This window comes from Cyprinodon tularosa, unplaced genomic scaffold (assembly GCF_016077235.1).
Source record: "Cyprinodon tularosa strain WSP-4 unplaced genomic scaffold, ASM1607723v1 ctg936, whole genome shotgun sequence".
NCBI classification, from domain to species: Eukaryota; Metazoa; Chordata; class Actinopteri; order Cyprinodontiformes; family Cyprinodontidae; genus Cyprinodon; species Cyprinodon tularosa.
In genome coordinates this window covers 279,483-290,633 of record NW_024039714.1, presented here as the reverse complement: position 1 = coordinate 290,633, position 11,151 = coordinate 279,483, and the positions used below count along the sequence as shown (strand labels likewise).

The window sequence follows — 11,151 nt, the reverse complement described above, 5'->3', positions numbered from 1 at the left end:
GGTTTAAATATTGATCCTGATACATTCTACCCTAACTTCTTCTAAACATACATTCACACATTCACACTTAAAAATATAAACATATTTGTGCACAGCTTTGTATATCATTCCTTCACTCACAAACACACTTACTATAATTAAATTCTATGGAATAATTTCGTTTTCTTTAGAAATCGAATAATTATTTGTATGTGTTTACTCCCTAAATTTTTCCTCAGTATATCTAATAAATTAACCTTCTCCTTAATGTCTTCAAACTCTCTTCTCATATATCTTCTCTCTTTTTCATATTTATGACATTCTAATATAACATGTTCTATGGTTTCATATTTATCACAGAAATCACATTTGCCCGTTTTATGTTTTTGTATTTTAAAAAGTGTATGATTAAGTCCTGTATGACCAAATCTTAACCTTGTTATCACTCTTTCATCCTTTCTATTTCTTCTTCCATTTCTTCTTTCTCCTACCATCTTCTGAATTTTATAAAACCATCTTCCTGTTTTATCTTCATCCCACCTTTTTTGCCAAATTTCCATAAGTTTCTCTTTAATAATACTCTTTCCTTCTGATTTACTTATTTTAACTATAAAACTAATAGAATGTTTAATTGCCCTTTTTGCCATTTTATCTGCCCTCTCGTTTCCTTCCACCCCAATATGTGCTGGAACCCACACAAATGTAACTATCAGCCCCATGTTTCGTATTCTGAACAGTGTATGATTTATTTCTAATAAAATGTCCATCCTACTATCTGTATTACTTGTCTGTCATGTAAATCAATGAGAGCTGTTCCACATCCTCCGCTCGTCACCGCCCACGTACGTCTTCTCCGTCCTTCACCGTCAAAATACGGAGCTGAGCTATTTTTTGCTCCCCTCCGGTCCGTCCAGATCAAGACCCGCTATTGCAATCGCACCAAACAGAAAAAAGAATGTAGAGAAGACCCGGTTTGTCAAATTAAATTATAGTAAAAACAGATCGGTATCTAGAAATTAGAGCATAGTTTGTATATATTCCCAAAAACTAAAACAATAAATTTAGATTTTATTTCCTGGCAAAACATTCAATTCGGTTTATCCATTAAAGAAAAAAAAATTTGGAATTTTTAATCAATATTCTAATAATTGTAACAAAGTATTATATCCATAAATGTCGCTATGCAAAATGCTCCCTCCCAATCTCTGCTCTCAAAAATGAACTTTCCCTTTTCAAAAGATGTCTGAGAAAGATGCAGAATTTAAATGCAATTAAATTGTTTGAGTTAATTGAAGAATTTCAGTTGGTAGTCCCCACTGATTAATTTACTTTAACTACTATTATTATTTTATTTATTTTTATTTATTTTATTTTATTTTATACTTTGTTCCAGCCTGTGCATTTAATTTTATTTTTCAAAAGCAGGAGTTGTGATATTTCTTCTTGTATTGAAATATTTGTTATTGACTTGTTACTTGAGATTGTTATTGTTTTCTTATATATTCAATAACAAAAAAAAAAAAAGTGGAAATCTAAAAAAAAAAATTAACCATTACAGCCAACTGATTCTGATTAAAACTAATTTTTGAAGTAAATTATTTTGTGTATTTTTTTTACATAACATTTGCATACACTGTAATCTAGCGTACTTTAATTAAATAAATCAATTCAAGCTAAAATGTAAGAGTCTATAATTAGGCTATACTGAGCCTGATCTATTTCTACCATCTATTTGGGGGATATTTATTGCCACACTTTGGGCCACTTAATACCAATTTAGCATGCTGACCTATGACCTTATGACCACAGTGTACCAATCTTCTGATGGCTACTTCCAACAGGATAATGCGCCATGTTATAAAGTGAATCATCTCAGAATCATTTCTTGAAACTTTTCCACTTAAGTAATTGTGAATTGAGCATATTGACAGACAACATTTTATTTTTTATCTTAAATGCAAATTTAAAAAAAAAAAAATTACTGCTCTAAATGTATTGCTCTGTCGGCTAAAGATCTGTTTTGGTCTCTATACTTTAATTAAATAAATCAATTCAAGCTCAAATGTAAGAGGCTATACCTGATCTCTTTGTATCAGAGATTTTCTTACCCAGGGTTGCAGGGGGGGGTTTTACCCCCCCCCCTGCAACCCTGGTTTGAATTTGTATAGCTCACAGCATGTTCATTTACATGTTAAAGCCTCCCCTAGAATTCCATGGGGGGGAGGCATGGGGGGAACACTGCCTAAGAAATTCCACGTCAATTTCTGACAATTTACGGGAGTTTTCGTCGAAGCCTGCAAATTGCCGTATACTGCCGCTAACCTGAAGTTCCACGACAATCTACAGTGCCGTATATTGACGAAAATCCCACTTTTCATGCAGTGAGTGGTCTGTTATTTGATTCCAAAACATTAAGGGAGATTATTTAATTTTGCAACAACACAGTGTTGCTATTGGCCTCACAAACCTATAAGATATGGGTCTAGCGCCCCTAGTGGCTAAATGTTGGACAGTACTGTTTTAAGTTCTTGCGATGATGCATAATTTGTTTTGACAAACACTATATTGAAAATGATTTCAAACTTGAGTAATTTAACTTTGATTTTACCATTTGGAATACCCTGTTGGAAATATTATGAACACAACCTAATATAATTTGTATATTGGGTCAACAGAAAGTGAATTATGGTGCACCTTGTAAAGATATGAAATGGCTCAAGTGCATCATCTGAAAGTGAAGCACTTGGTTAACAGGCCATGGCATCCCTGAAACTAACAGGAGAATCAAGAACACAGAATACAAGAAGAGGCTCCTACTGTACATTAGCTCCTAAATGTTTGTACCTTCCTCCTATTTCTGGTTCCTTTCATTTCACATTTTACAGGATCAAAAGTAAGAACACTATCCTAGATAGGAAGAAACTCAATTCTACTCTGCTGAATCCTGACAGACTCCAGCCTTATGGACACCCATAGGGATGATGCTAGTCAAATTAAAACTACAGTCTTCAGGAAAATAACTACAAAAAACTCAAGTTACAATATTTTATCAAACGCTGAAACTTTACCCATCATAAGAGCCGAAAACAATGAAGATATTCACGCTTTGCCAATATGGCTGATGATCTTCTACTTTAGATTAAGAAATCTTATCGATCTGCACTTTTCAGGAGCAGCAAAACTCTCCCCTTATGGATTATCAGACATTATTGAATGCTTCAGTCTGTTTTTACTGACATGCAGTGGGACTGCAGCAAACCTCTGGAGGAATTTGCACAAGGTTAAACTTAAAACTTACACGCTGATTTACCAAAATATATTTAAGCAATACAGCATGGAAACATATATGTGGAGTTGATGGATGCTCCATTGAGCAAAAAAAAAAAAAAAAAAAAACATATTTACATAAGCTGAATCCTTAATTTGCAAGAAAGATGAACTGTTGCGGGATGTGTGAATTCACAAACTCCCAAAAATGCATCTTGCCAGAAGTAAATGGATACATTAGAAAAGTTTATGAATCAGTAAATCCTGTGTGTCGTGTATAATGTCAACCAGAATCGCCAGGCTAAAGCAAAGCAAACATGGCTGCACCGGCACCGTAGTATACTTGTAGACTAAGCTATTCAGTCTGTTTTAGGTGGAAAACTCTTTCTTTGTTTGAAAGATGAGCAAAAAGGCACGATTTGTTCCTTCATGGATGGGAGAGATATTTGCATGTTCCTTCTGACCAGACTTGAGAGGAGTTTGATTTATCAGTTAACTCAGCAAGTTATGAAACAAATCAAGAATAGATTTGTGAGCCTGCTGCTCCACTGGAGGCTTTCCAGATGGATAATGTGTAGAATTCAAATTGAACTACACACATCGACCTGGTTTATGCTAGGTTAGATTACAAGTGCATGCCACACTTTTCAGATTTATGATTATATCATAAAGAAATGTAGTAAAACATCTATTTTTCTATTTCATATTTAGAGTATGTGTTACTTTCTGTTGGCCTATAATCCTAAAGCGCAAGTTAAAATGTTAAAATTTAATAAGTGAGTAAGATTGTCAAAGACATTTTTTTCTTTTTAGAAATAAACATTTTTTCCTGTTTACTCCTAGATTTACGCATATACCCTGGGGGAAAATGTGGGGATTTGTTTATTTAATCTGAGTGTTTTTCTACAGAAAATGTGTTGGGTGGATGTCGGTAGAAGTGATTGGATCACTGTTTGGTGCAGGTCTCACTGTACATGGCGCGCGCCCCCAGGGTTTCCTCTCTCCATCCGTTTGGAGGTGGGCCGCGTCACACCCCCTGCCTTTAAGAAGGGCTCCAACTAAACCCGAGATACCAGCAGAGAGGAACCGCTTCTGCTCCGAACATATCAATTCAAACGAAGCCTTTTAAAGTTTGAAAGCACCGCAGCAGTCATGACGCAAGGTAAGAAGACGCAGCAGCGCGCTTTGGTTGGTTCTAACTTCTGGTTGTTAGAAGGAGATGCGCTAGACTGTTACTTACGCTACGATTTTCAGTCTTGTTTGGTTGCGGGTTTTTATTTAATTGTGTCTTTTTTGATGTATTTATATCTTTTAACAATAGATATATTCAGATAAGATTATCTTTTTCCAAAGTGAAATCAATCATAAATTTAAATTGGGTTTGTATAAAATGCTACAGTGCCAGTGATCAATAAGGTCTTACATTTTAGATTTTAAAGCTCAGTCAGTGGCTTATCTGATCCAGAGAAAGCTGGTTCCAGGGCCAACCGCCCCTCACTGTTTAGATTAGAAGATCTGTGTTGGTGTCAGACCATTTAGAACTTTTTAAAAGGAACAAGAGCCTATAATCTTCTAAAAAAAAGAAAAAAAAAAAAAAGAAAAGGGTGATGGGGATGTGCGCGTCTGAAGGTGTCAATAACAATTTGGTCTGTAAGACCTTTCAAGGGACAGCTGAGAGATACAGACATAAAAACACAAATAATAATCAGTAATCAATCAATCAATCAATCAATCAATCAATCAATCAATCATTTAGTTGGTAAAAGTGTGTATAATCTTCTCTAGTTTAACATGGTTTTAAAAAGCAGCCAAATCCTTTCAATATTATAAGCGCATATAGATGTAAACATTTGCGAATTAAGTCGGCCAAATTCACAATATATCTATCTATCTATCTATCTATCTATCTATCTATCTATCTATCTATCTATCTATCTATCTATCTATCTATCTATCTATCTATCTATCTATCTATCTATCTATCTATCTATCTATCTATCTATCTATCTATCTATCTATCTATCTATCTATCGACCTTGGAGTTTAAACAGGACATATGCATGAATTAATACTTTATTTCAGACAATCAGCATCCATTAAATTATTAAAAGCACATATTTCGAATGTTATATATAATTATATGTATGTTTGATCATCATGTTATGAAGAAGTTAAACGTTTTTAATCTAACCACTTCTCACCCTTCATCAAAGTTTAATTTTGTTTAGTTATTTTATTGAGTACTTGAAGTCTAAAGAAGGACAAAAAAGTTACATTTAGGATCTTAAGGTGCTCTGTGGATGGTATTTTGTGTTTGGGTTATACTATACAATAGTAGATATTTTTGTTATTTTTTCAAAGCTTTAATTGTGGAACTGCTTAAAAAGGTTCTGGATTTCAGGTTTACCAAAGTCATGAATCTTCCATGTTTAGTTTTAATGTCCAGCTATGGGATGCTAAAGCTCCGAGTGGGTATAATTCTGTTGTTGGTGTATTAACCCACATGTCATTACCCCCAGTTTCTGCTTTGCTACATAATCACTTGTCCTATCAAACTATAAAGAAAGGGCCAAACTTAGGGCAGTGCAATGCTATGCAACCTGGAGTGGGGTGGGGTTTAAAGTGCTATGTTTGCATTTGAAGAGACTGCATCAACACCAGTTACTCTTGGATGTACCATAGGGAAGGATTGAAACGGATACCCGAGGAGTGATATTGAGGAATTCAGACCAAACCACTGCATTTCCTCTTTATATAGACCATAACTGATTGATTTCAATAGAAAAAAGAAGGATTTAAAATAATTAAATTACCCCTTTAAGTTTAAAGTTTAACGTTAATCTTTTATATTTGCCTTTTTCTGTGAAAGCAAGCATATTGTCAAACCTCCTAAAAAAAGACCAGTGTGTTCATATTTTTGCACCTTCTTCAGTAAATCTGCAGTTCGAGGTGTAAAGTACAAAGTTAAATTCTAACCCTCCAAGTGTTAGAAATACAGTGTTCCCGAATGTCAGCTGTTGGTTTTTGCAAACACAACATTTGAATGAAGTCAATCATACCTTTTTTAGCGATTAGAAACAATGCAGGCTCTTAAAACACTCATGAATAGATCCAGGTATGGTTTAAAGACATAACTCTGTCTTTGAAAATAAAAGAAAAATTATCTCTAATTTATAATACTATATTTATTTATGTATAACTTAATAATAGACTCATTAAATCATCTGTTTGTGTTGAAAATCATGGTCTTGAAATAAACAATGTGTGGTTCTGGACCCTTGTTGATTGTAATGTTATTTTTGATTCTTTCAGTTTAAACCCTCACATAGTTGTCTTGCTGTAATCATGCCGTCCCCTATGCAAGCACATTTTATAAGGAAGGAGCCCTGCAGCAAAGTACCAGAAAGAATACTGAATAAACTGACATCTAAAAGAATCAAAACTATTTCATCCCCTCGGTTTAAGAAGAGAACAGTTGCTCTGGGATTATAGCAGCAGCTGAGAACAGGTGCGGCTCCACAGAGCTTTCACTAATTTAGCCTATTGGCTATTTGAAGGCACGCAGGCTCCTAAAATTAGTTGCTTTAGACCCTAGTGGAGACATTCAGACGTCTTCTGTGAACAAGCCTCAATGTTTGTCTTTTAACCTAGGTGTCAAGCTGAAAAAAGATGTAAATAAAGACTCTTTCATTGGGCTTTGGGCACTTTTTTCTGTTTAAACTGCATGTTGTTTTACGTGAAGTCACCAGAACTTCTGAAAAGCAAACAGAAATTGTTTTCCCTTCTCTTTGAACATTTTCATCAAAACAGCTAATTTTCAGTCAACAAATTGTTGCTAAACACCCTCACACCATCATAAATGTCAAACCTTTTCTAAATGCACAAAGAATTCATTTTTAGATGTTGAAAGGTCGGCAGTGTAGACAGAGTGAGTGTTACCTCAGGGATGAAAACCTCTCTCACATCAGAGCATTTGTTTGTTTGAATTTCTTTAAATAGAATAATGTTTGTTGTCCTTTCTGCCACGTTAGGTCATGTTGATTAAATTTTCCTTTTAAGACTCACACTGAACTCAGTGTTACTGATGATAGAGTCGCTTTGTGTAATGGGCTTAGGTTCAAGGAGGAGGAGTAGCTTAGGCACATACCATAGAAAAGGCAGGAAATCTAAGGAATATCTTTCTCTAGAATCCAATTCTTAGTTAATAAGTCCTACATATTTAGCCACAAGTCAAGGATGAAAGTTCCACCTTTGATTACATGTGTGCAGGATCTGGGATATAGTGTTTCATTTTTTCTTGTTTTGTTTATAATCACTAACAGCAGGCATAAACCTCTATACAAAGTTGTGCATCTGTTTCTCATTCCTCATTCTGCCATTATATGCTGCTTACATATGTTCACCATTAAGTAATCGACTTCTTAAACTGCCAAATTTGGTTTGGTTTGCTCTAGTCGTGGGTCAAACATGGACCTCGTTAGTTGTGGGTTTTCTCTAAAGCATTAGATTATTTAGTTAGGGTTAGAAAACTTCCATTCCTAACAAACACAAACAGGAACACCAAGAAAGACATATTTCACTTCAATAAATGTAACAAATTCAGAAGCAAAAATGTAATTTTAAACCCCCCCTCTGTTTATGTCAATCAGTCAAGTTAGAATTTTGTTTCTAGTTAGACTGTAGACACTAAAAACAACATTTCAGTCAGTAGTAACAATATTATAAGCACAGCTTTAGCTTTGACTTGAACCATTCATACTTGGTTCAAGTCTTATCGCTCTTGAAATCAAATGTTTTTTTATTTTCATTTTTTAACACTAGATCTTAGTCTTCATTATGTACACAGTTGAGCTGGGAGGTGCTAACTGGCTTAACTTATTTCTTCCTTGTTTACCTCAATGTTGTGCCAGTTCATAGTTAAAAAGTTAGTGGTAGTGGTTTTCTGCTCTAGTCCATCTATGTCTTGTTCCAGTAGCCAATTTGTCATCAAGTTGCCCTGGTTCCTACTCATCACTCATGCCTGAGGTAGGCCACTAAGCACAAAGGACCTTGCCTAAGGGTCCACCTGGATGTCCATGTCGGGAATCGAACCCCGGTCACCTGTGCCGGAGTCGTATATATATATATATATATATATATATATATATATATATATATATATATATATATATATATATATATATATATATATATATATACCCTCAAACTCCCCTCGTGGGGTGGTATGGCCTCCCAGGCCTCTGGTAGAGGACCCGAGCTTGAGGATGACACATACCACCCCACGAGGGGTGAGAAAACAGTTATATATATATATATATATATATATATATATATATATATATATATATATATATATATATATATATATATATATATATATATATATATATATATATATATATATAGATATAGATAGATAGATAAACTTTATTCCGGACTCATGGTCCAATACATACATACATAAAAATAAAATAAAAATAGTTAATGATAAAAACACAATACAAGTACCATTATCGATTAAATAGGATCTTTAAGAAGACAGGAATACCAGTGTCTCCACAGCTTAGACTGATATCGGATTGCACTACGTGTGGTATCAGTGAGTGACAAAATAATATCGTTTTCAGATGCATTTAACCTACAAATAAACTTATACATTAACTTTCGTAGAACAGCTTGTAGGGTATTAACTCTTGCTGTGACAAACATCTCACTTGCACTGGACCATCTTGGGCGTTTCAAAAGTAACCGCATAGCATCATTATAGGCCACCTGCAGCCTTTGCAGGTTGACTTTTCTATAGGTAGTCCACAGGTGAGCAGTGTACAGAGAGGTACAATATGCATTAAACAGTTCCACTTTGACTTTATCAGTACATGAACCGAATTTACGTGCAAGGGTATTAGCTTGAGCATACAACAATCTACGCTGTCTGCAAATATCTTCATCGTCTGACAGATTTTCTGTGATGATGTGCCCAAGATACTTGGTTTTATTTGTTACGCCCAGCACAGTATTTGACAGCAAAAAATCTGGAAACTCAGTAGATTTATCTTCCTTACTCCTACAGATCATGATCACACTTTTAGATGGATTGTACTTTATGTCGTGTTCCAGACCATACTCAGAGCAGATGTTTAGTAGTTGCTGTAACCCAGCAGTACTAGGGCTAAATATTACTAAATCATCTGCATACATCAGGTGATTAAGTACCGAGTCACCAGCCACACAACCAGTGTGACAAGCTCTCAACTTGTGTGACAGTTCATCCAGATACAAGTTAAAGAGAACTGGGGACAAAATCCCGCCCTGCCTCACCCCATTACTAACTTTGAATGGAGCAGAGACACATTCCCCCCATTTAATCTGCAGTGTTTGCTGAGTATACCAGTACTTCAAAATACGAACAATATACTCTGGTACTCCTTTTTGTGTCAGTTTTGTGAATAGTTTTCTGTGGTTTACCCTATCAAATGCTTTTGATGCATCCAGGAAACACATAAACACTGAAGAGTTCTGCTTATTATATTTATAAGTAATCTCTTTTAGAGCATATATACACATATCTGTGCCCAGCCTAGCCTTAAAACCAAACTGGTTATCTGTAGACTTGACAACCTCTAAAATCCTGTCCAGCAGGATTGATTCAATAATTTTTGAAACTATGCTGGCCAGCGCTATCGGACGGTAATTATCAGAATTGCCAATGTTTCCAGTTTTGTCTTTAATGACGGGTACTAACAGGACACTTAAAATAGAGTCAGGTAAAAGCCCATGAATAAAAAACGATGTGAAACAAATGGAAAGTAGAGGAGCTAGCCTTGCATTTGCATACTTTAAATGTTCAGCTGAGACTCCATCCAGCCCAGTGGCTTTATTGTTAGATAATTTGGAAATAGCTTTATGAACCTCATAAGGCAGGATTTCATCTATATGGTCAACATTGTTTGCAGTGCATGGTTCACTATGGATGCAATTAAATAATCTGCTGTAATGTTGGCGCCACAGCTCCACAATGTTAGCAGTGCCTGATATGCCATCAACCGAACATGGGAGGGATGTTTTGTAGGATGTCATACCTCTAACTTCTTTCCAGAAGCCTTGGGTATTGTTACAGAAGAGTTTTCTGGCCATTGAGTCAGACCTCATTGCTCTTTCATTTTTACCAATATAACGCACAGCATACTTATATTGGGCATTGGTATACTTTTTATGTTCAAAGACAGGCCCTGATCTTGGTCTACCTGCCTCAATCCATTCCTTAGAAGCCTCTCTAGCTCTATTAAAAAATTCAACCACATGGGTATTCCAACCTGGCCTGATCTTATTTTTCTTTTTTATTTGTTTATGAAAGTGTTTAGTTGATGCAATCAAAACATTAACTATTTCATTATACACAGAACAAATGGATCTTATGTGCTCAGGATTTTTACAATTAGCATCTCTACAGCTAACTGCTTCTCTGGGCAAGTAGATATTCCTGAGTGAGTTATCTGTGCACATCGAATAAGATAGCAGATCCTCCTTTGACAGTGAGCTCCAGTCTAAGTGTAATTTGTTGCTTTCAGAGTACTTTTCTGTCATTGGTAACCACTGTAAATTTATCTGCATCCCAAATGGAATATGATCGGCAGTAGAGAATTCATACAGGATTTTCATGTCGGTCAATGAGGCATGTGCATCTGCTGTGGTTACACAGTGATCCAACCATGAGGTTGTATGCCATGCCTCACTAATATATGTAAAACTATCTGTAGGCAGCAGAACTTTCGTTGAGAGAATTAACCCACTATCCTCACAAAACTGCTTTAAATGAGTACCAAAGATAGATTTACTGTCAGTGATATCAGAGTTCATGTCACCAATAACAAACACATTAAAAAATTTGTTATCTTGTATAAAAGA

At 35.3% G+C, this 11,151-nt stretch overlaps 1 protein-coding gene across 1 annotated transcript in view; it reads left to right on the top strand.

Moving 5' to 3' along the window:
- Positions 1-4,252: 4,252 nt before the first annotated feature.
- The window catches only part of tgm2b (transglutaminase 2b), a 29,342-nt gene continuing 22,443 nt past the window's right edge, over positions 4,253-11,151 (top strand). The window contains exon 1 of the mRNA XM_038274882.1: positions 4,253-4,408. Within this exon, the coding sequence (XP_038130810.1) occupies positions 4,399-4,408 (10 nt within the window). The 5' untranslated portion in view covers positions 4,253-4,398. The remainder of the gene's footprint in view (positions 4,409-11,151) is intronic.